This window comes from Athene noctua, chromosome 1 (genome assembly GCF_965140245.1).
Source record: "Athene noctua chromosome 1, bAthNoc1.hap1.1, whole genome shotgun sequence".
NCBI lineage: Eukaryota > Metazoa > Chordata > Aves > Strigiformes > Strigidae > Athene > Athene noctua.
In genome coordinates this window covers 66,211,965-66,238,044 of record NC_134037.1, presented here as the reverse complement: position 1 = coordinate 66,238,044, position 26,080 = coordinate 66,211,965, and the positions used below count along the sequence as shown (strand labels likewise).

The 26,080-nt window shown below is 42.6% G+C and overlaps 1 protein-coding gene across 1 annotated transcript; it reads left to right on the top strand.

Moving 5' to 3' along the window:
- The first annotated feature begins 2,610 nt into the window (after positions 1–2,610).
- IL20RA (interleukin 20 receptor subunit alpha) lies at positions 2,611–26,080 on the top strand. Its single transcript, XM_074924309.1, has 7 exons — positions 2,611–2,714; positions 17,223–17,352; positions 19,174–19,352; positions 20,022–20,197; positions 21,791–21,935; positions 22,483–22,622; positions 25,072–26,080. The coding sequence occupies exons 1-7, from the start codon at positions 2,627–2,629 to the stop codon at positions 25,972–25,974; spliced, it is 1,761 nt and encodes a 586-aa protein (XP_074780410.1). The 5' UTR covers positions 2,611–2,626; the 3' UTR covers positions 25,975–26,080.

The following is a 26,080-nucleotide window of genomic DNA, read 5'->3' as shown; positions in this document are numbered from 1 at the left end:
GTAGTGCCAAACTCTGGCAGGAAGAAAAGATACACAAATTGTATTATTTTTTTCTTCACAAACCAAAAAAAGAAAATGGAAAATGAGACACTGAAATTGAGGGGCTAGTTTCACTCTTTGTAACACTGATGGACTTTAACCACTTGTGACAAGGTCTCCAGTCTAGAAGTCAGGCTGAAGCCTTTCTTAGGCTTTAAGCCAAGTCATCTGGGAAATTTCCAAGAACAAGGGTAGGGGAATAAAAAAACACCAGAAGGCCTCTTCCCCCCCACTTCTGCTTGAAATCCCCAAAATGTTTATCCACAAGAGTTGAAGAAGTTTCAGCTGAATGTGGAAAAATTTCCAGTTAGAGAAAGCATTGTGATCTTTCATCAAAGTACCTTTTCAGTCTCTGTGAAAAATCTGGCCTAAATTCATTGACAGGAGAGACACTGAGTACCTGAACTTGCTATAGGTCCTCTCAGCACTGCATGTATATTTAAGACCATGAACAAGCAGGATTACTTGCCTTGTGACCACATTTGAACCTTGAGAAGCTATGTTTTGTCTGTGGAGCCAGAATTGAGGCTAGAAACCTAATTTTCTCACTACCCCCACAGAGTGGGCATGTATCTGAACAAGGGCATCAAGTACCTCATTTCTAATGCAGATGGCACAATGGGCAAACCTGCAGGAGCTGCAGGGAGGAGACATGGAAGAACAAAAACAGCTAATTGGGACAGAAAACAGTGTGGAACACATGGAAATGGCGACTGGGGAGCGAGGTTCATCAGGAACTCTGCTATAGTAACAGGTGCCATATATTTACCATATGCAGGCTTTAGTTTCTAACCTTCCGCAAATTAGAATTAAATAAACAAATTACATTAATTTCCAGACACAGTCTCTCATTTTACTAGTCAACACAACCCATGCTGGCCATCACTTCAAAGTGGATTGATACGTAGCAGTCGAGTATCAGCTCTTGCTTGCATGATCTTCCTTTTCTGTGAAAAGCCTGAGAAGAAAATGGCAGGGAGGTAAATGGCAATGAAAGGACTGAGAAACCAAAAACTCTCAAAAGGGTGCCAGGATGGAGGAGATAAGCTGGAAGGGAAGAAAACAACTGGGAGGACATCAAATCAGGTCAGTTGGCAGGAAAGGACCTGGCAGGAGTCCATCTGAGGGAAGAAGGACTCATATCACAGCACTTTCAACTGCTAGAGCCTCCCCAAGTGTCTCAATCCAGTGGATGGAGAGCAGCCTTCTGAGGACTTGGGAGTAGCAGTGGATGGAAAGCTGACTATGAAACAACAACATGCACTTGCAGCCCAGAAAGCCAACCGTATCCTGGGCTGCATCAAGAGAAGTGTGGCCAGCAGGTCGAGGGAGGTGATTCTCTCCCTCTACTCTGCTCTCATGAGACTCCACCTGGAGTGCTGTGTCCAGCTCTGGGGCCCCCAGTATAAAAAGGATATGGACCTCCTTAAGCAGGTCAAGAGGAGGCCATGAAGACTATCAGGGAGCTGGAGCACCTCTTCTGTGAGGACAGGCTGAGAGTTGGGGTTGTTCAGCCTGGAGAAGAGAAGGCTCCGGGGAGACCTTATAGTGGCCTTCCAGTACTTAAATGGGGCTACAGGAAAGATGGGGAGGGACTCTTCATCAGGGAGTGTCATGACGAGGGCTAAAGGTTATAACTGAAATATCCTTAGATATAAGGAAGAAATTCTTCACTGTGAGGGTGGTGAGACACTGGAACAGGTTTCCCAGTGAAGCTGTGGCTGCCCCCTCCCTGGCAGTGTTCCAGGCTGGGTTTTTGGGGCTTGGAGCAGCCTGGTCTAGTGGAAGGTGTCCCTGCCCATGGCAGGGGGGGTGGAACTAGATGATCTTTAAGGTCCCTTCCAACCCAAACCATTCTGTGATTCAGCGGACAGCACCCCACAAGCACAGCATGCTCCCTTTCAGGCTCCCTCACCTCCTTCTGGCCTCACTGACAGTTGCACTGAGCAGCTCCACACAGACTCAGCGAGAGCTCTGTTCACGACACAAACATGTTATTTCTCACAATCCCAGAGCTGCTGAGGCAGGAACGCACCTCTGCAGGCCCTCTAGTCCAGCCAGGGTCAGGTGGAGCGGGGTGCTCAGCTCTGTGATCACTTGGATTTTGAGTATCTCCAAGGATGGAGACTCCATAGCGTCTTCCCATGTTCAAACACACTATTTAATGCAAAGTAACGGGGAAACCCAGAGATCCGAACACCCAAAGATGCGGTATGTTGGCCTTCAGCTTCCTCTAAAAAAAAAAGGGGTGGGGTGGGGTATAACTACATCCCACCCGCGTCTCATGGTGGCTCCGAGGGCGAGCGAACGCAGCGAGGCCCGCCGGAGAAAACGTCCCTCGGCTCGGAGGCGGCGCCGCGGCGGGAACACGGGGCCGGCGGCCACGACACCTGCGCGGGCCCCCGCGGGAGTACCCCCAGCCCCGCGCCACCGCCCTGGGCGCACCCCCGCCCCGGCGCAGCGCGGGGAGCGCGGCCCGCCCGGCTCCTCCTCCGCTGCCCTGCGCGCCCCGCCCGCCGGCTCCTGCCACCTGCGCGGCGGCGGCGCTGGGGAGCGGGGCGCCCGCGGCCCGGGAGATGTGACCCCCATGGGCGCCGGCCGGCCGCGGCGGGGGGCGGCCTGGCTGCTGCTGCTGCTGCCGCTGCTGCTGCCGCCGCCCCCCGCGGCGCACACAGGTAGGCGGCGGCGCTGCCCGCCGGCCCCGCGGCGGATGCGCGTCCCTGCCCCGGCTGCGACTGGGAGCCCCGGGGTCGGCTCCGCGCTACCGGCTCTCCTGGCACGGCGGCCGGCCCGGGCAGGCAGAGCCTGGCCCGGCCCCGCGGGATCGGCCCGCCGAGCCGAGCCGTGCCGAGCCGAGCCGTGCCGAGCCGAGCCGAGCCGTGCCGAGCCGAGCCGTGCCATGCCGAGCCGTGCCGAGCCGAGCCGTGCCATGCCGAGCCGAGCCGAGCCGTGCCGAACCGAGCCGTGCCGTGCCGAACCGAGCCGTGCCGAGCCGAGCCGTGCCGTGCCGAGCCGAGCCGAACCGTGCCGAGCCGAGCCGAGCCGTGCTGCCTCCGGCGGCCGGGCCAGGGCTGGGGCGCTGCGTGGCGTTCGCGTTGGAGAGCGGTGCCTTTAATGTTCGTGTTTCTGGCCTCCGGTCCTTAACTAGAAGAGGACTGGGTATTTTTGTAGCGTTGCTTCATTTTATTTACTCTTTTCTCCATAGTTACGCTGGGATTGGGTTTTACGACTCTTACCTGTCAGTTTACTTTCAGCTGTAAATTGGTAGCGTGCTCTTGGGACGGTCCTGTTACGTGCACCGGGTTAATTCCCCAAATATCTTTGGTGTTCGTATCTTCCTTTGTGCTTGACAGTCGCCACCCCCAGGACTCCTACCTGAGCAGTCAAGAGACAGGTTGAAACAAAAGGCAGGATGGATTTTTGGCAGAGATAATCAGCTCATGTGCCGGTGTCCGGAGTGGCTCTGACTCCCTTCTCCCACCTGTAGACAGCCGGTGACAGCCCCATCCGAGCGCCAGGAGGCAGAGGGAGCACAAAAGGCGGCAGCTGGAGCGGGCTGTGGGAGCAGCTCAGGGACAGGCGAGGATGCTACCAAGGGGGAATGACTTTCCGTAACTCATTCGGGAATGAGGAATACAGGAACCGTAGCTGTCGGATGCATGTGCATGGTGGATGCCCTGCTGCTGTTAAAAGCATCACACACGGTTTCTTTTTTCTTTTTTTTTTTTTCTTTTTTTTTTTTTTTTTTTTTAATGCCCCTCGAGTATAAAACCGGGCAAGGCATTGCGGAGATTAGCAGAACTTCTGAGAAACCTACCCTGTCTTCCTGCTCTTGTTCTCTGCTGGAAATGTTGCCTCCAAAACTAAGTACATAAGGACAGAGTCTGCTCCCATTTAAATCCACAGCAAGACTTTCAGATCTTGTGAGAGCTGGACAGTAGTAAGGACTGCTCCTCTTACCCTGAATGCTCTTGAGTAGCACAGTTGAGTAGACAGTACTCTGTCTCAGTTAACTCTTTTTACAAACTACTCTGTTATGCGTAAGTGATTTTGAGTAGCTTTCAGACATACCAATGCCAGCTTCTCTTTTAGGTAACTACATAGTTTTCATCTTATTTAAGTCCGCTGATCATCAGTGCAAGTGTTTTGGAAAATCTGTGTAACTGGCATTCAGTTGCCTTTTAAAACAATTTAAAATTTGATTGAAACTGGTTTTGATTCCAAAGAAAGTTTAGAAGAATGTCAAGGGGGTGATGTTGATTTTGTCTAATGGTTGTTCAAGGGGGAAGGGAGTCTATTTGCACATTCCTGAGGTTTTAGCTGGACATAATTCCAGGTTTTTGTTGACAGCAATACCAGCATGGAAGGGAGAGTTGCGTCTTTCACTGAAGGTTTAGAGATTCCGTTTTCACCTCTTTCAGCATGAGACAGTAAAAGTTGGTTTAAACCAGCCTAGCAGTATTTTGGTAATAATGGAAAAAATTATATGAGGTACAGTATTGTCATAGCAGCATCCCTGCTCTTTCTCCAAAGTGAAGCGATAGGTAGAGGAGGCCCTTTTGGGTACTTTCTTCCAACAGAAGAAGCCTGGCTTGCCAGTCGCGAGTAGACACGGTCCTGAAAATACTGCGGTTGCTCTGAGGGCTTGATGTGGTGCTGGAATAGGAACAGTATACTGGGGCGCAAGTGCCATGGAAAGCAGTTTTACAGCAGGACTTAGCGGACTCAAAATTCTTGCATCTTACTGGATTTGTGCTGTGCCATCCCCTTGGGATCTCTTGTTGAATACCTTTCTGAACTCTGTGGCAGCAGCATTTAAATGCTAACTCACAGTTGGACCTTTGCAAAACACCTTTTGTTTTCACTGTGGTGTGTTGGTGGGTAGAATTTTATCCTTACTGGATTACATATACTGCTTCAGCAGTCTCTGACTGCATTTAGTGCAGGTACTGCTGTCTAGTGACCTGTGCCCACTTAACAGGCTATCTGAGCATTACCTGGGTTTGCATAGGACAAAAATACCACTACTTGTCACAGCACTTCACCGAGTTTTTTATAAATTAGTCCTTCATTCATATCCATCTGTACTCTAGAACAAATGGAAAAAAAATTGAGAGAGTCATTGTTTAATCAACAGGATCAAGAAATACAGCATGTTCTTTACCACATGGGAGAGTTCAGCAATTCTTGCGAGAAACTCATAAGGATAAGAAGGAACATCCTGAATTTTGGAAGTAGTATAATGTTAATCTGTTAATTTACCATGATCCATCTTAAATCCTTCCCTGTGCGGAAGGTTTTAAGTGGAGGTTTTCCTAACCACATTCTTCTACAGTTAGAAAAACCTTAAAATTTCTGGCCTACTGTAGGGTCCAGTCTGTCTTGTACATCTATACAGAAGAAAGAATGGCATGCATGCTACAATATACACTTATTCTGAGGAAAGGGAAATGAGCCTGAATGCTGTACTGCAAAAACAGAAGCATTTTGATCTATTTAAGACGTTTGCTAATTTTGTTCAGGTAGGGCATGTGATTTTGAAGGAAATCTCTCAATCCTTTCACTTTCTGTGCTTTTGTCTGTATTGTGATGCAGTCTTGGAACTGGATTTTTTCTTGGATGAAGCTGCCCTGGAAGATGTGCTTCATCAGTACATCTAATGCAAGTAGAGCTAGTCCAATGTTAAAAAGAAAAATCATGGAATTTGTATATTATAGACAAAATTTTCTCAATACCAACATTTTCATGTAACAGACCTGCTCATATTGGGTTGCATTACTAGCTAAATGTAGACATAGCCCTAGCTCCTACTGGATTTGATATGTGGGTATACCAACTACGTTTCTTAGGATGGGACCTTGAAAGCTTCACCCTTTCAATGTTTTCTAATAGTTTCATAAATTGCTTGGTCTGCACTGACACACCTGATTCAATTTACTTGTCTTTCATCTTCCGCTTTATCATACTTTTTACTAATGAACAGATCTAAATTTTGAGAAGCAGCTTCAGACTTCCCTTTAAGCAAATTTCAATATGTTTTCTTTCACAGTTACCAGAGCACTGAAATGTACGAAACATCCCTTTTGATCAAAATGTTGTTCTGGGAAATACAAAATGAAAGAATAAAAGGGGTCATGGTACAGGCTTTGCAGTTAAGCCACTGGGCTGGATTTCAGGGACCACATTGATGCCCAGGCATATTTTATCATGTTAAAACCATCCAGAAGGCGGGCAGTATTCCAGTGCTAATAATCCACTTCCTTTCCTGCTCACATACCCACAGTGAATCCCTGAGAAGGCTTCCTGAGGTCAGCATACCTGCAGTGATTTAAAAGCTTGAAGTCTGTGTGGATGCTGCTCCTGGATTCGAGAGGAGGGGAGAGACTGCTGTTCGCAATTCACTCCCCCTGAAAACTATAACAGCAGAAGTGACTTGCTCAGCTTATTTTGATAGAAACAAAGCCTGAACAACCACTTTTATTCCTGCATGAATACGTGGTCTTTGAGCACCAGTCATAATTTGTGAAGGACAGAGGTGGAATGCTTGGCTCCAAGTTAAGCAGCGCTGAGATGTTCTGGTATTGACACAAGGTGATTTAAGGTACATTTCTGATCTGTGAAGAGGCTGATCTGTTGGGTAGATACAGCCAGTAAGTATTAGCTAAAGTATTAAATAGCATACTGAAGCGTCAGATTATTTCATAATAAGTCGTGCAGTCTGCACATAATAAATAGGCTAATCAACCTGTGGATATACTCTTGATGTCTGTGTCCTGGGAAGTTTATAGATTGTGCTTGAAGTGATGGCTGTACTTTACTGAAACACGGTATGTTACGCAAACGCAGTAAGAACTCACAGACGATTGTCATCTTTGATTAGCTAAATGATTCCAAAAAGAAAATAGTACGTTCAGGCAACAGTAGAGATAGAAAAGCAGTGGGGGAAACCACTGACAAATAATGATTTTTGAACCTTCAGAAAACTTGACAATTTTGTGCATGTAGTATTTTGTATTGCCTAGCATATGTCTATATACTCAGCAGAATTTAACAGCATTTGTGGTGGTGGTAATCTGTGTATTTACTGAAGAGGGCATTAAGCTTCAGAAATAAGAGTGGAAGTATATGGGAAGGCTGAGCTTGGTGTTTTCAGGTGATATTTCTTGGCTCTCTGAATAATTGTAACACAGAAATAAATAAAAAGGGATATTGACATAAGGAGAATTACAGTATATGAAGGAGTGTCATGTTCATGTAATTAAAGGGTTTATCCTTATCCTCTCATCTCCAACTTCCAATCTCATGCCAGGCTGATCCAGACTATGCTGTGATCTGTGCCCTAGCGTTTGGCTTTGTTTATGATTTCCACAGCTTGACAAATTCTTATTGCCTGTTAATTAGGAATGGAAATGGTTAAAGGAGGAAGTTCATTCTATAGAGGAACTTCCAGAACTGCTGGAATTTGTGATTAAGGTCCAAAACTTAGACGTGCGTTGCAGTTCCCCTTGCAGACATTCAGGTTCACGATTGTGGCTGATAACCTTACCCTTCTGTGGCTGTTGTTCTCTGGTGGCCTTTATAGTCTTAATTCCAAGAGAAGCAAGTGGTTAGGATTACTCAGGTGATTTGTGATGTGTGGTTCCAGTTTATGTTTTATAGTTGTGGCTTGTATGGATTGATTTCCGCTGATTGATTTCTCTCCAAGAAGTGGTGTTGATTATCTACAACTACAGGATTAATAGCTAATAGAGAGAAAAATCACCCCTTATGGGCCAAACAAGAGCTCCCATAGGTTAAGAAGCTTAGCTTTATAAAACCCCGGATTCTGGAAGACAGCCCATCTCTAGATAAAAAAGAGGTTTTACAGGAGAGCTGTGTTTAAATGATGTACAGATCTGTTTGTATTTTATACTTGGTGTACCACTAACTTGCAAGTTTTTATTCACTGCTCATCCTATCTTGAGAACAGTATAGTAAAACCAAGTAATCATAAAGAAAAGGAAACAAGTCGTAGGAGTGGAGGTATGGGATAGTTTATATGTGAAGAGATTAAATAAACTATATCTCTTTCTTGTGGAAAGTAGATAACTTGCAGTAGCCAAGTAGACAGGAAGAGTATTTTAAGATCAGTGAAGGGACAGGAGGAATACTGTAGTCTCTTCTTCCCTTCTATATATCCCAACACCTTGAGTTAAATCTCACCTAGTAGCTTAGCTATTTTTCAGTCTTCCATTTTCCACTCCCTTTTCTGTGATGGGAACAGGAATGTGTCCGAAGAGAAGTAAGAGAAGAAGAATGCTTCAGGAGGTGAAAGGATCTTACCATGCTGTTACCATGAGCTTAATTGCACTCTGTGCACTCGAACACACAAGTGGGTATTACAGCTCTGAGATGAAAGGGGTTAATTTATTTCTTACTAGTCTCTTAAAGGATGGAGGAAGCAGTTGAGCTCATATTTATTACTGCTTTTGCAAAAGACTTCACTTCTCTTGGCTTTCCTTGTCTTTTCTGTACATCACTATCCTGCTTTTAGTGGGTACTCTAGTCAAAATATAGTAATGTACAGGATGTGTCTCAGAAGCACTGGAAACGGACTGTGCCCTCAGAGGGCTGAGACACGTGTGATTGCTGACAGGGCTTTCTCCCACTGGAAGAAGGTAGCAGACAAGCACAGAAGTAGACCTGTTCAGCTCTCCAAGTCTAAATCAACTTGCAAGCGTGACCAAAAGCCAGCTTCTCCGCCAGCCCAGGCAATGGTCGCACTCCTCCTGATCTCATCAAAGTGTGTTGGCTGTTCCCTTGAATGTCAGCGACACTGCACTGTCCCTTGGATCCAGCTGGGTGTGTTACCTACCACCTTGAATGCCATTTCTGAGGCAGTCTTTCGTAACTTATGTGTAACAGACGTAGATGATTGTGCTGAATGACTTCCTCTGTACAGCAAAATCACCTTAAATCTATAGGCAGGTAAATGAGTCTAAAAATCATGACTGGTGGTTTTAACAAAAAAATGCTTGTTGAGTACAGGAAAGATACTAAAAAGACTACTATACCTATAATTAGATACTGACTTGTTCGCATCTGAAATTACTGTGGGACACTGTGAACAGTCATACTGTGCCTCAAAACACACCAACCTGTACCTGACAGAGGATTAACAGAAATGGGTGGGTACCCCAGGAAACCTTCATTTCTTGTGAAAAATGAATCTGTGATCGTTCAAACAGGGGTGGCTGTGTGACCTTGGCAGCCCCGTTGGCTGCAAGAGATGAGGCACTGCAAGCTTGCTAGGGTCCTTTCTTTCAGATCTCAGATGCAGAAGTAGGTGTTTGACGTGCATCTTTTGAGGATTGCCTTTCCCTCAGAAATGAACACAAGTCCTCATCCTCCACTGATATCAGACTCAATCTCCTACCCAAGGGAAAATGTGGATTCAGAATTGGGGATTTCACTAATTAGTTTGGACTCCAAGAAAAGCAAAATCCCTTCTCCAAACAAGCCATCAGTAGGTCAGAGAGCAAGGACCAACACCTGTTAGGCAACAAATATAATGCTGTCAGTTCTAATTGGACTGTTGTTGCCTAATAGATCTTAGCCAGCACTAAATGCTGAAAGCCAAAACTAATTTTTGCTCAGTTTATGTGTAAAAAATAGATATTTTGTGTAAGGATGGATTAGGAGTGTTCCAAAACATGGTGTATCAGGATTTGGCTGATAACTGTCACCCAGCATAATTTTTACAATATTTCAAACACAAAACTTACTTAACCCTTGGGTATTTTGGAAAATAAATGTAAGATGTCAGAGATATTCTAATTAAGCTTTCATTTTCTTTGTTGTTGGGTTGTGGTTGATCTAAATAGTAATAAATTGGTAACGCTAAACATGTTCTAGGGAGAAAAAAACCCTCAAGATTAAACACTGGATAGTTAGGCTATTTTTAATATTTTATATAACTTTAAAACATCTCTTTTAAAAACCAGCAATTGTCTCATGGAATTGTGTCAACAGTGGGCTTTTAAAATTAATTTAGTTCTTTTTGACAAAAAATGTTTTTGCATTCCAAACTTAACAAAAACTTACTCAATTTGATAATTAACACCACCACCCCCAACCCAAAAACTAAACACAAAACACCTCTGATGGATTATGGCTCTGAAAGCCTCGAAGGGGTTTTGCATAATTTTAGACAAGCACACCTTAAATTTAACTCACCTTGTTTCAGGCCAGTATTGATCACTCAGAATTAATAGAAAACATACTTGCAATAACTTTCTCCTGCTGGAGTGGATCAAGAGAAGGTTTTTGCAGCAGGGCAATGTTAGGTAGTGTGAGCTCTACTCTTGCACTTGTGAACCTTCAACAATACAGTGGGAAGAAAATTCAGTTTAATTTGTTTCTGTCACCAAAGTTAGCAAAAAGGAATGAAGGTCAGCTACCACGGCCCTCTCCAACTGTCTTCTAGCAAGCCTTCAACAGACTGGGAAGACTTTTTCCTCCTTTCTGAAGTTGGGTCTTTCTGGCCTGAGTCTGAAATGTTCTTTGTCCGATATTCTTTGTAGAGGTATTTTTATAAGTTAGGACATGGTTTGGATAAATAAACACAAGGCTTCACACGGAGGAGGAGAGCATGTCGGTGCAAGCCACAGCTTCAGTCCCCTTTCTGCATCTCTCCCATTCTTCGGGCTGTATTTCCACTCACACTCTTTCCCCAGATGCCCTCCTCAGGTTCACCTGGTTCCAATGGCAGCCTACCTGTTTCTTCAGAAACAAACCCCATATGTCCCAGTCTCATCTTTCTCCCATTTCCCCATCTCTTCTCTCATGCTTCTCTGCTCTACCACCTGGTTTTAATGTAGTCTTACATCTCTGTTTCTGTCCCTCTCTTTCTCTCCCCTGTGCACCCTCTGAACAGGCTGTGATGGGAGTGATGGACTCCTGTTCTGGGAGGGCAAGAGTGTGCTTTGTGGTTAGGTCTCAAATGCTGTTATGACTCGAACGGGAAATCACCTCCGTGCTCCTCCCCACATTCCCACCAGCGCTGCTCAAGTCAAAAGGGTTTCACTAGCCTGACTTCATACCCGGCAGTCCAGAGCTCCAGCAACCCCCGAGGAGAAAGACAGTTAAACTGTAATGACTCCTACATGCCTCTCCTCCTCCTCCTCTTCCTTGTTATCCAGCCTGTTGAGTTCGAGTCTAAAAGAATTGGCACAGGGAAGAAGCCCACTTAATTTTAAAAAGTTAACTCGTTTAAATTGTTGCTAAGATGATTAATAGCAGGTAATGACATTTGCTAACGTGTATTCCTGGCTTTGCTGGGTTTCCCTTCCTCTCTGTAATTTCTGATATCCAATTTTGGCTGTTTATCACTTTGGTGTACTCCCTTGTATTCCTTCATGGCCAGTGCCAGCTTGCTTGTGGCTGTAGATGTGCCAGAAAAGACAGTCCCAACCCTCTCCTAGCAAGTACCACCGAACATGATGCTAAATGGACATTTGTTCTGAGTATGGCCATTTTTATGCTATGCTTAGACGTGTGTTCGAGGGAATATTTTTCACTGAGAACAACATAACCATTGAAACAGATGAGCATGAGGAAAAAGAGAGAGCAAAAATTCCTTAAGGAATGAAGAGCAGCAATATAGAAGGAGCAAGCAAGATCCCACCAGAGTTTGGTGGAAAACATCTAAAGCTGAACAGAAAGGAAAAGGCAGCGGCTTACAGCATCACCAGAATAAAATGTTGCATGTCCTAGATTGCTCCTAAATTGCTTTATACTTCACTGGTGGGTCTAAGCTCCCAGTGGGAAAAGGTGAATTGGGAACTCGGCCTGTTGGAAAGGCTGCCCTCTCTCCAGGGTATGTAAGCATGAAATAAATCCGTGGCAGCTGCAAATGGTGAGGCACAGGGAGTGCCTGCAGCATTGTCTAAATTCAGCACCCAGCGCAAAGGAGCCGCTTCCATCAGAGGTGCTCCCAAGGGCCACTTTTGTATAAGAAAATACAGCAGCAATTGAAGCCAAAGTATCTGATGGTGTCAGAAAAGGAGTTCCTCTTTTAAATTCTGAGACTATAGGGGAAGAGTCCCTGGGTTTTACTACTGTGACTATTGGGAAAACCTGTGTTGCAGTAAGGCTTGCCTTTCTGTCTTAATGCTTTCCACATCACTCACTGTCTTAAATTATAACTTACAGTTGTCTAGAGAAGCCCTGTGACCTTCTTTGTTGTCTTATTTTATTGGATAATTTGGTGTTTTCACCCTTGTGGCCATGCTGCAGTAAAACACAGCAGATGATCACTCTGCTTGAGAGCGGTACAGTCAACAACAGTACTTAACAGGAGGCATTTCTGTGTCAACAGGTCAGCTTTCAGCGGGTCCTCTGCCTTCTCCCCACCCCAGAACTTTAGCCAGGGTACAGAAAGAATATCTACGTTTTTATGTATTTTTATGCTTTGCAGCTGCTAAGTTACTCAACTCAAGTGAAAAGTTAACAAACCTGTTTAGAGGGAGAGGTCACAGGTAGTTGCAGCTGTATTTATTCTGCAAGACTGACATTAAACACAGCTGTTTGTCACTGAGATAGGCAGTGGTGCCGTCTAGCAGATAAAAATCAGATACACTGCATAGATAATAGTTATAACATGGAAATTATGTGTGTTAATACTTGTATATGTGTGTGTGTGTGCATGGGTAGATAGATATGGCTGTAACCAAAACCAAGCTTTGAACCGTGCCAACTCGAGCAAGGCACATTACCTGGCAGGCAGCTCTACGTGATTAAAATGGACCAGGTTTTTAAACCCAGCAGACACTTTCATAACGAGAAGATGAGGCACCTGCCATGCAGTCTTTTACTCATGTGAATAATCTCACTGACGTCAGTGGGTTTTTTCGCTCACACATGAAGGTGTTTTCAGGCTAAGTCATGTCTATTTTGGAGAGTCTCACAATAGCTTGTTCTAAGATCAGGACTTAGATCTTTGTTGCGGTGGTGAAGTTTGCAAGCCTATATTATTACTTTCTTTCCAGTCCAGGTGTGCAGAGTCATGAAGATGTAAGGAATGATATTACTCAAAGTCTGATTTACAGCATTTCCAAAGACAGTAATAAGGGCTCCAGGTTCTTCCATGCAAGAAATAAATAAAGTTACTTTTTTATAGTGGGAAGTGATGACAGCCATTACAGACTATTGATGAGACAGACTAAACCTAGCAAAGCAACATGTATGACTGATTTATGCTCTCACCTAGGGCAGTACAAACTGAAAATACTCCATGTGACACCCATGCCATTAATACCGGTTAATGGAAATAAAATGAGAATATAACTGGATATACTGTGTTTAGAAACAAGCTGATGCATGTACTTGAGTCCTTTCCTGACTGATAACCATGGAACATAAAAGCTTTATGTATGATCTATTTTCTATGCATGCCTCCTGATACTACAAAGCATCAAATAAACATGAAGGAGTTTATTCTTAACTGTTCCTGGAGAAATAGGGGAGTATGATAGTTTTATTCTTGTTTTACAGATGCAGAAGAGCAATAAAAAAACTTGCATGATTTGTTGTAAGGGTAAACAGCAGTCTTTACTAAAGGGACAAGACCAGAATTAGAAACCAAATCTCTGCTTTTGAAGCAAATGGAAAGTTAACGGTCTTAGTCCCTCTGCCTTCCAAATGACACCAAGGTGGGGGCAGGTGAGAGCATGCCGGCAGTATTGTAATGCTTCAGATCTTGTAAAGATACAGTCTGTGGGTTCTGCATACTGAGACTGGCTCATCTGCTGCAGTCACTGTTTCTGTTTTGAAACTTAATTTACCACAGCTGAAACCACACTAGGAGAAGGGAAATTAAAAGAAAAAAAAAAAAATCAACCAAAAACCCCACCTTTGCATGTTACTAGTTTAAAAAGATTTTAATGTAACAGACAAATGCCTGACTCTTGCTACTGTAAAATGTGCTCAAGGAATATAAATGTTTGTATGCAAGGATGGACAAATGTCAAGAGGAACAGGGAAACAAAAAACTATTCAGAAAACCAGTGGAAGTAATTCCCCTTGTCTGTCATGAGCTGGCTGTCTCCAGCTGGTTCAGCTCAGTGACTGTGGATTAGCCTGATAAGCAGTACACATTTTCAAAACTTTTAAAGAAAAAAGATGTGAAAAGTGAGATGTTAGGGATGTTTTCAGCTGTCCTGCATCTGATTCGGCAGCACCCCTGCCAAGTTTATTACTACACAGTGCAAAGCTGACAGTGTAAGAAGACCTATCAAAATGGGGCCTTAAGAGAGCACCCAGTGCATTCCTCTGGCAGAATCGGCTAAATTAGTACCATTTCTGTCAGGTGTTTCTCTAATCTGCCCTTTAAAAGATCCAGCAGCCCTTCCAGGTGAACCATCCTCATGTGTTGCTCCTCTTCCCACAAGTGCCTCCTTTCTGGCTGGAACTGGACTATGTTCCTTTTCCTCCTCGTTTGTGGTGGACATGTAGGATCGATTATCCTTCTCAGGTGAAGATTTACAGTATTCCCAGTCACTCCTCCTTAGACAAGGTGCATCTCTGATAAGCTTTAACTGCTAAGGAAGCAGAGATCAAGGCTGATGGGCCTTGATTAAAGCCATCTCCACTGGAGAGAGAGATGCACCTGGTCTGGTCTGTCCTAACTAGAGAGATGAACCAACTTATGGAAGAGTTTATCTACCTCTGCTCTTTATGACAACTGCTAAGTAGGTGTCTTGCTCAGAGCCCAAGTTACCAGACACAAATATCCTCATCTGCTGCTGGTTAAGTGCTAGAATTATTTTAATCTTTCCTCTGAAGGTTTTTGGACTGTGCAGCATATACTGTATTCTCTTCCAGACTCTCTGTTATTCTTAAATTTCTCCTTGTTGGACTTCTTATTTTTTCCTCATTCTCTTTTAATGAGAAGACTTTTATGGCTTTGTTTCCCAGCGAAAGAAAATACCTATGCTGTATTTCCTCCTACTTGGGGATTGCAGCAGAAAGTTTGTTTGTGCCTCAGTCCCTCCCTCCCTTTCTACACAGATTGCCGGTTGACTTTCTCAGGGCTTCTTGAGCAGCATTGTGTGCTTCTGACTTTTTTTTTTTTAATCTCTTATTCCCAGTTGTTGATTATGCAGTTGCTGGGTTTCCTGAAGCCCCATACAGTTTAGTGCTGGGACGTGGTACAACGAGTGAGACTGGCTGCATGGATGATTTCTTATAGTCCGTGTAATGCTGGTTTTGATTTATTCTTCTTAGTAGCATGCACATTAGGAGATTCTTTGTTTTACTGAACAAATGTTGCCAATTTTAGGCTGTTTTCTTGACTCTCTTGGGCAGCTTCATCTTTACATGTGGATTTGTTTCACCTAAAGCAGTTGCAGAGGACATTTGTTTGGGGGGAAATCAAAACCCTTTATTTTCTAGGTTCTGTATCTCCCACTTGGAAGCAACTGTTAGAGTAAAGCAGATTTCTGGAGGTCTCTCTCTGCTGCTTTCACATCCCCAGGCATCCTGAAACTTATTTTATTTCATTATAACTGAGTCTATAGTTTGAGCTCTTGCAAGGTGACTGTCACTGGGCATTTCTGTGTTCAAGGAAACGGAAATTTTTGTATACTTTTTGTAACTAAAAAAGCTTGCCCTAAAGACTATACCCGGTGAAACTGGTTCTCCGACTAGAAAAAATTTAAAAGCCATTGAACACTAGTTAAATTCTAGAGATAAAAAGAGAGCAATATTAGAAATATGCTTCATAAACAGCTTTATGATCTGAAGATACAGATGAAGGTGTATACCAGAGTCTGTTTTGAACATTAACATACAGCTAGGGGCTTAGAAAACCCAGAGTTTCCACTGAGACAGTTTAAAGTAATTGGTCTCTACAGAACTGCCAGGAAATTGTTTTATTAAATGTATCGAAGAGAAAAGCTTTTACTGCTTGGCCTAAAGACAACTAGAAGTCAGCAAGTTAATAGGAAGATGGTGGTGACTTTTACTTACAAAAGCAACTATGTGTTTCATATACAGGAGGATGAACACTGTTGCTCTAGTAATAATGATATATACTACAAAAAACCCTTAAGGTCTGTTTAAGGAAATTACAAATGTCAAGGACTATTAATTCAGACAGGTTCCCACCATTTCCTCCTTTCTTTGTCTCTTTTTGTTATCTTAAGAACTAGAATTGCATCCCTGGAGGAAGGGCTTAAATGATTTTGAAAAGTCTTGAAGAACCGCAGATTCACTTTTTCTCTTCCCCATTATGCTCCTGTGGCCACTCGCAAGGAGAAGCTCCTTCCCACCAAGCTGCAGCTTGAAGGCTGGTCTCAGGGTTGCTCTCACGGGTGCATCTCTCATGGCAGGAGGTGCTGGAGATTCAGTCACAGCTTGGAGCTTGGGATTCTGCCCCTGGGCCCACAGCCAAGCAATTTAGCAATGTGAGCATCTCCATTAAATTTATTAGATTACGAGTGTGTATTAGGAAGATGTGAAACTGGGTTCTTAAGAGCCACAGACTTGCTTGTTTATTCATCTCAAAAGCTGGTGCAATGAAACAGCAATTTCACAGAATGAGTGACCTAACGGGAGATGTTTTGCTGAAGAATCAGCATGGATGATCAGATGACATTGGGGCTATTGTGATCATTCAGTCTGGTTCTTCAGTGTGAAATCATACATCTCTTTGTGAAGCTGTGTTTGCATTAGACTCCACATGTCTTTTTAAAAATACCTGGTTTGATTTTTAAAAGTCCACTCAGCTACAACAAGATTCTACTGAAGCATCAAGGATATTTTTACAATTTCTGCTGTTAAACTGGTCTGATATTCAAATACCTTTACAATTTTTAAAATGTGTATCTCTTCTAGGCTGAACTTTTCTAGCTTTAGCTTCCAGTTCCTGGATATTTCCATGCCAATGTCTGTCATAAATTGCAAAGCCATTTTTGCTAGAGAAAAAGACGCTCATACAGTTGGAATTTGGGACTGCACTAGCTAGGGACACTTGAAAAAACTGAAGTTCCACAGACAACAACCTTGTGCTTCTAATGTTAAGAAAGGCAGTATATAGAACTTTATGGCTTACTTTAAAATAAGTATCTTTTTCAGTTAACTTGGAAAAATATGTATTTGCAGATGCTTAGTGTGTGTTGTTCCTTTTTTATCTTCTTTCTCAGGAGGGTTGTGTTGTTCTTTGCCCAACCCAAAGAATGTCCATTTTGAATCTGTAAACATGAAGAATGTCCTTCACTGGTCAGCACCAGAAGGCACAGGAGATGGAGTGCTCTACAAGGTGAAGTATTTGGTGTAAGTTGGCTTGTTTATTTTATTCCCCACTGACTTTTATTTTAACATTTTAAATAATAACTAAAAAAATCTTTATACAAGATAGAGCTGCTAAAAAGTAAAGAAAGGAGAACTAAAATGTGGCCTAGATTTAAGCAGTGTGGTTTTTAACTTTTACTTCTGGTACTGCTTCAGATTCAGTTAAAAATTCGTAAGGAGACTTTCTTTCTATGAAAGAAGTGTAGGATGCATCATGGGAGCTTTCAGGGGCACTTCTGACAAATGAGACGAAGGATGAAGGAGGACTGTGCTGTGAATTGGCATATGAACATACTATATGCATTTAAACAGATCTGGATATGCAGTATTTAATACAATATGAACAGCACCCAATGTTTTGTTCGTCTTTTCTAGCAGACCCAACCCCCCCAGATTTTTTTCTGAGCTCTGTAATGTAGGAGAAAACCCACTGAAGTTATTGAGTACTGTAGAAAACCAAGTAATGTGATTGGAATATCTGGCCCTTATGTTATCCTTTGTAGGATATCAAGGAATTTGAGTGAGGACCAGAATCCATTTTCTTTATTCCCAGTGAGAGAGCACTGGTTCATTCTGAAGGACAGGGTTGGAAGTTTAGCTTATAAATAGGTATAGCACTGTTGTCATGCATGATGTAATGCTCCCAAACTTTACCTCTAATATTTACACTTCCCTCGATCTACTAATGTTTTCATTACACTAAAACAGATGTAGATCTCTAGAAGTTTCCTGGAACTTGAACTGGTTACTGAGAAAAGCAAGGAGTTGCTTCTACAGTCAGAGACTGCAATCTCTTTTGCTCAGATCTTGCCCTCTGTTCTAACAGAGGAGTGACATAGTCCACCTCCCTGAAAAAGGGAGAGTGCTCAGTAATTATGGAATGAACGATAATTGTGTAGAGGGTGAAATGCTCAGAAAGCACTGGCTATGCAGACTCCACAGGGTCAACTGATCTACAGAAGAGTCTGTCATCATAGGTATGGCCATCTTTCACAGAGTACAAAAATAATCATATGTGTCTCTGCCTACCTAGGAGAGCAAGGCCTTGAGCTAGGTGGAAAATGCTGGTGAGTGGTACTGTCCTGAAGTCATGTAGAAGCTGCCACATGCCCTTACTAATTAGCAGTCAAAGGGGAATTCTTAATAATGCAGCTTTGAGGAGCAGGAGCTTCTAAGCAATTTTTAAAGGAAGTCTTGATATCTTCTACTAGTGTATAAGATCTGGTCAGTACTGAGGCATTGCTGGTAGCAGGCATATGCCTCTTTTTCAACTAGAGGGGGTTTGAAGTTAACTGTATTCCAGTGGGGTCTTTCTTTCAAACTAGAAAAAGAAGCAACAGTCAGTGATGTGTAGTCTCCTGTCCACTCATGTTGGAGACCCTGAGCATCATCTGTCTCTGTACACCAGGATGAGCCATTGACCATTCTGACAGAACTTTGTCTCTATGTAAATAGTTGTCCTGACTCTGATCGTGTGTTTAGAGTTTAAAGATTTAGAATCCAAAGTTGAGAGCGTTTTGGTCTGTGCAAGCAAAACTGGACTTAGATTGCAGTAACATCCCAGTTAGTTCTATATGGCCTTTTCCTGATAGGGCCTACTCTGATTTATCTTTCATTACAAACTTGTGGAAATCTTGTGGTTTATCTCAGCCAAAGTTGGGAATTCCTTGAAATGGCAGATTTCTGAAAAATAAGCAAACAGTTTTATCAGCTGTAATACCAATTTCTGTGCTGTATTATCAGATGACTAATATCATGGCAGTAGCTTTTGTACAGCTCCTTTCTCTTTCTTTTTCAATATAGGTATGGTGTTGGCAAATGGATTCGAAAGCCAGAATGCAGGAATATCAGCAGAACATGGTGTGACCTCTCCAGTGAGACCTCTGACTACGAAGAGCAATACTATGCGAGTGTTAAAGCCTTCCTAAATGGGATGTGCTCTGACTGGATGGAGACCACACGATTCAACCCCCTTACAGACAGTAAGGAAAACTAACCACACAGCCAGATGTTCAATGGCCTGCACTGATAGTGTGTGCTCAGACTGCATGTGCCTTCATACTGTATGATATTTAAATTTTAACATGAGGTTAGATTTTTTTGCAGTTGTTTCACATTTATGCTTTTGGCAGAAGTAATTGAAAAATCATATTAGAATTTGGATATATGTGTGCTGTATATGCAGACTCATATGTACCGAATACTTTTTTATGCTATGGTAAAGCTTTACTCAAGGCAAATAAAAGCTATGGCACATCCACAGTATAAAGAACTCTGATTCTGAAAAGGCTCTATTAAACCAAGCAGTGATCATACTCTAGAGCACAATATCTCTTATCTGTGCTAGATAATCTGAGAACATACTGGTAATTTAGCTTGTTTTAGCAAATTGAGTTTCAAGGTTGTTTATCCTGTGGTCACAGGAATTTTTAGGCAAAATTCCAAGTCAGTGTTCACCTTCTCACTGTAATGATCCTCTTAGTTATCTGATAAAATAATTTTCTACCAATATAAATAAATTGTTCAAAGTCCTACATAAACTCCCCAAAACATTACAAAAATTTAATGTGACCCACTTTAAGAAACTACATGGTCAAATCAGTGTGCCTCTGCTGCATTTGACTGCTTTTTGTTCATGTTCATTTTTCCAGCTAAAATTGATCCACCAATGGTAAGTGTATCTTCTACTGAGAAATCTATTTCAATCATTCTGACTGCTCCTGAGAAGTGGAAGAGAAGTCCTGAGGGAGAATCTGTATCTCTGCTTCAGGTGTATCCTGGCCTGCAGTACAACGTGTCTGTCCTCAACAAAAAAACAAAGAAGCGGGTAAGCTTTGACAAGGCTGTAGAACTGCACTATTAAATCTGTGCTCTGTGCTTCTTGAAATGCACTTTGTCCATAACAGCAAGGATCAAAATAGGTTTTATAGCCTTACAGGAATTATAGGATCATTCAGCTTGGAAGGGAGCTCAGAAGGTCTCTGATCCAAAGTCCTGTTCAGAGCAGGATCAGCTGTGAGCTCAGACCAGATCACTCAAGGTTTTTCCAGCTGCATCCTGAAAATCTCCAAGGATGGGGACTGCACAGCCTGTTTCACCTTGTCTTTCCTCTTAGGAAAAAGTATTTCTTTATATCCAATCTGAACCTTTCTTTTGGAACTTAGGTTCATTGTCTCTCATCCTCCCACCATTCAGCACTGAAGAGACTGGCTCTGTCTTCTTGATGACTTCTCTGGGTCATCCTGGGGGTTGCTGTTAGGTCCCCCTGAAGCCAGGGGGCTTTGTGAAACAAACTCCAGTCCTTCATCCACCCCTCACAGGGCTCCAGCCCCAACCATCTTGCTGATCCTCTGCTGAACCCGCTCCAGTTTGTCAGTCTTCTCTGTATTGGGGGGAACAAAACTGGTCACAGTATTCTAGATGTGGTCTGATGAGGCCTGAGCCAGGGGGGACAATCCCTCCCCTCCATCTCATCCCTCTTCTCCTGTTAACACAGCCCAGGATGCTGTTGGCCTCCTTTCCTGTGAGGGCATGTTGCTGGCTCACATTCAGCTCACTGCCTGTCCCCAGTCCCCTTTGGCAGGGCTGCTCCCCAGCCAGTCAGTCTAATAGCAATACTCACAATACATCATGACAAAGTGCATCCTTTGTTACCACATCTAAACATCTTCATTTCTTTGTCTCTGCAGATTTACATTTCATTAGCAAGTAGTAGTTCTCAGCTTAAACACACAGTTTAAGGTGAGGAAAAGTTCAGTGATCACTTACAAAAATACTTGTTTTTCTGTTCGTGTCCCCCAGGCACAATCTGTCTGGCAAATCTCTGAATTTCCTGAAGAGACAGAAACTTTACACCAAAAAGGGCACCTTCTGTCAAATGGGATATTAAAATGCCAAGATTAGCTATTAGTGGTAGACAAAAGGGTTTTTGTGTTTTTTTTTTCATAAAGATGCATGACATATAGCAATTACTTTGGACTCCAAGGTCTACATAACACCCATTATTCTAAGACTCCTGTCTTTTCTAGAATATCCCAATTTGAAAGATTTTGTGGAACTGTACCATGTGCCTTTCATTGTCCCATGGCTGGAGTGAAACTTTAGCTCTATTGCAACATTAACATGAAAATGTGAGATAGTGGTGGCAGATGATGCGACTTCATATAAAGCGTGAAATTGTTCAGTAGTGGTAGAAGAATGATTGAATAGAAAATAAAATATTCAGAGAGGATGTGACCTAATAAATAACTTGAGTTCTGATTGCATTCAGAAAAAAAGGATGCAGCTGGCAGTTCTTACAGTATCATTATTCTTTCCAGAAAATTTGTGTGCTTGACACATTTCACACATAAGATCTTTACCTTTCTGTAACTGAGGCGTTAAAGGGGAAAAAAAAAGATCTTTTTTTTATGTCTTACAGTGGTTCTTCTCCATCAGCAACAACACCTTGGTTGTGCCGTGGTTAGAACCTGGGACAGCTTATTGTGTCAGCGCACAGATACATGTCACCACACCACTTTTGCACAGTGGGTTCTCCAAAGAATATTGTATTGCTACGTTGAATGGTGAGTGTAAGCTGGCAAGTTACAAAAAAGAAGATGCAAGTTAGAAAAAAATCATGGTGATTGAGTTTGTGAGTTTTTTATGTATCCGTTCTGAGAGTGAAAGCTAGCATTGTTTCTCCCCTCTCTGAGCATTTGTACTGATAAAAAAATCTTTGCCTTTAGCAAAACATAGCTGGGGTCTACTGACTGGAAGGTACATCAGTACCACTGAAGAAAAGGATCTGCATTCTTTGAGTTTTAGTGAATGGAGAATATTTTTTCTCCTTGAATGAGGTTTGGGAGTGGCAGAGCTGGGTTAATCTGAAGCTAGCAACAGGAGAACCTGAGGGAGGGGTTTTACTTCTTTTTAGAATTTAATTTATAATTTGGATAACAAAATTTGTCCTGTAGTTCAAAATGTCATTTTAAAAAAAATTTCCTGCAAATTTCTTGTTTATCTAAAATATTTGCATCCCATACCGAGAAAGCAGTGTGGTGAATGCACACATTACTATCTGAATACATAAAAAGTTGCTCAGTACAATGAAAACTTTTGTTTTGTTAACAGATAAAACAGCAGATGAGACTATAACAATCATATTTGGATACATTCTGCCTATCATGCTGGCTGTCCTTTGTATTTCAATGACATGCTATTGTGTGCACAGGTATATTCATGTCAGAAAACAGAAACATCCAACAAACCTGGTAAGTGTTCTCTGCTGCAGGAGGTCACTGCCAACCTGGGCACTCACAGCAGAGCTGTGCATTTTCCAGGACTCTGAGTCAGCTGGGAGCAAACCACATCTAGCTGCAAATAAAAGCTCTAGTTCCCATTCGGATCAAGAAAAGAACATCACATTGAGGGTTATTGAATGCAAAAAACCCCACCATAATAACTCAAGTTAGCAGCTGTGTTTAAAAAGATGACCGGATCTGAAAAGATGACCAGAGCTATTGAGGATCAGAACAGAGCTGTTTGTTTGGGAAGCGTCATTGCCATAAGCAAGGTCTAAGGTGCACTGAGGCAAGCTCTGTTAGGAAGTCAGCACTCCCTAAATTTATCTAGGGAGAAGCACTGTAGAGATTCAGTGAACAAAAGTTACTAATTGGTTGAATTCAAAAACGAGAAGGGAAGATAGTTAAGCAGTATACAAATCCCATCCTGTTTGCTTGGACTATTACTGGGTATTACCAGATTTTTCCACTTATTTGTGATTGTGAAGGATTTAGCACATGTGCATCACACAGATAATTTAATCTGGATTTCAAGAATACTGTCAATTACTGTACCCTTTCCTAACACCCAGAGATGTATAAACAAACACATTGTGTTATTTAGACACCCCAAATACACTTTCTATGTAAAAATGTTTGCAGGTTTCTTAGACCCGCAAAGCTTGTTAATTTTTTAGAAAGAATACATAAAGTCTCGGAAATTTTCCTGGTTTCCATCTCATGAGCCCAGCAGAGCTTTCTCACGGCTATCTCTAAACAAGTTGCTCAACCATAAACATGCAATTACAATAGTGAATAGCACTTTGATGTTAATCCAATCTGCATGAGACCGTGGGATGGGAGGTATAAGGATGTTGGTTTCAACATAGTGATCCTTCTGAAGAAATCTAGAGCAGCACAGAGGTGTTAGGAGGAATGTTCACAGGGGGACTGTGGTTTCATCAGAGTTTGGAAGGAGCAGAGCAACTACTGCTGCAGTGTGTTCAGGTGTGCACAGAGACACCTCCTGCACTTGTTGAGGCACTGATTTTATCACAGAACTGTGGAATCATGGAGTACTTTGGGTTGGAATGGACCTTCAAAGATCACAACTACCCTGCCATGGGCAGGGACATATGTCGCTAGATCAGCTTGCTCAAAGCCCCATCCAACCGGACTTTGAACACTTGCAATGAAGGGGCCATCCACAACTTCTCTGGGAAACTGGTTCCAGTGTCTCACCTCCCTCATAGCGAAGAATTTCTTCCTTATAGCCAGTCTAAATCTGCCCTCTTTCAGTTTAAAACCATTGCTCCTTGTCACTACAGGCCCTGGTAAGAAGTCTTTCAATGTCTTTCTTATTCTTTATCCTGGGACACAGGGCTTAGTAGGGGGAGATAGCTTGGTCTCCCTTGGAGACCTGTAACGACAGAGCTCTTTATAATCCAAGAATGTAAAGGGCTACTTAGTGAAAAATTCCCACTCAATATCAGACTAAACTCCAGCTCCAGGAGTTTTTTCTCTAATAAATGTATAATTTGTATGTTGGTGGGGGTTTTTTTAATGGCCATTGCACTTTTTTGTGGCCACCTTGCAGCTTCAATTTTATTTCTCCATCTCTGGATTCAGTTGATGTTAAGGTAGCAACAGAATATAGACCTGGTATTTTAATGATGCTCTCTGGCTTTCCCAGCCTACAGACTATCCCACCTGGGCACCCCATGTGTTTGGGGGAGGTGAAATAAACAGTTTATTTTGGTCCAGCACTTCTGACCTGGGGGAGCTTTCACACCACCTGGTACATCGATTAGTAGTCTTAGTCTTCCATTCAAGTCTGAAAGCACTGAAGTGCAGCTTCTGGTGGTTGTTTTTCTATTGCGCCTTAGTGACTGCTTATACAGTATTTATTCCTATTAGAAATATTACTCATTTTAGAAAGATTCCTGTTGTTTAACTAGGTGATTTATCACAGAGTCACAAAAGCAGTCTTCTCTGTAAGCTATACCTTAACATGATGCCTGCCTCTGCTGTGCTTGTGGGATGTGGTTTTGGCTGCACTTTCTTTTCACTGGTTAAAAAGAGTGGAACAGATTCTGTAATCTGTGACCCAAGGACAACTCTCATCTTGAGTTTGTGCTGGTGGAAACAAAACCAGAGTTTGATAGAATTGTGCTAACCATTATTTTGACATGGGGAAGATGAGAAAAGGGATATTAGAGCTGGTCATAGTATAGTTTTATTTTGGATAGAATAAAAAAAGTGGAGCATATTAACACTCCTGGAGGTTTCGATGATGAACTTCCTTCTTCCCTAAATTGAAATAACCTCCTAATAAGATCTAGCCTAGCCTTATATTTTAAAGCTATGTGACAGTATAAGAAGCAACAGGATGGTATTTTTATTATACTTCACACAAATCAAAATATTTTTGGCTTTACAGGTATGGCACTACACTGACAAATGCAAGGAAAGTGTTTTCATACCATGTGATAAAATAGTGGTCAACCTTATCACTGTTAACATGGATGAATACAAGCCATCTCAGGAATCCAGTCATCTCTCAGAGAGGAAAAGTCCTCGTTATTACACTGTTTACAGTGGCACCAAAGGGAATGATTTGGCTTCAAAAGAAGTGTTGGAAACAAAACACTTGCTTGATATTTCACATGAAGAGGATGTTTTAGTGGAAGGGGACCAAACTGGGAAATGGCCATCTTATGGCCAGCCTAAAACAAAGAATACTTTGAAACAGAAAAATGCAGGGACTGTAGAATATGAACATGATGTAAGGGCTGAAGACTTCAGTCCCAGTCAGAAGCTACAAGAGAAGACTTCTGCCTCCAGGGGACTACTAGATGAGCCACAGATTGGTTTGGAGAACTTGGTTAATAGGAAAACAGGACAGCCATACTGCCCCCAACTAGGGGTGAGGGTAGCAGACCCTTGTTTGGGACAGAAGATAGAGGAAATTAATTGGAAGATGGTTGATGCAGCAGATGAATTGCCGAGTGAGACCCGTATCAACTTGGTGGACTTCGATACTGAAAAATCTGGGCAGATATCCTATCCTCAGCTGGAAAAAATAGCACAGGGCCTCACGGAGAAAGAAGGTGAACAGACCATATTAGTAGATTGGGATCCTCACACTGGCAGACTGTATATTCCTACATTGTCCAGTGTTGAAAATCAGGTATGTGAAGGAGTATTCAAGTGTGATGATCCTGATAAAGAGGGAATTTTGTCCAGACTGTATGAGGAGGAGGTATCTTATGAATCATCAGAGGACCAAGAAGTGTATCTCCTGCAATTCAAGGAACAGTGGGGACTGCATGTAGAAATGTAACACTGAACAGTAATTTTCTAAAATATTCTAAAAAAGCAAAATCTTGTTTACTTTGCCAAAGAGAGTGATGGACTCAGTGGAGCAAACACATCTTAATGTACCAAAG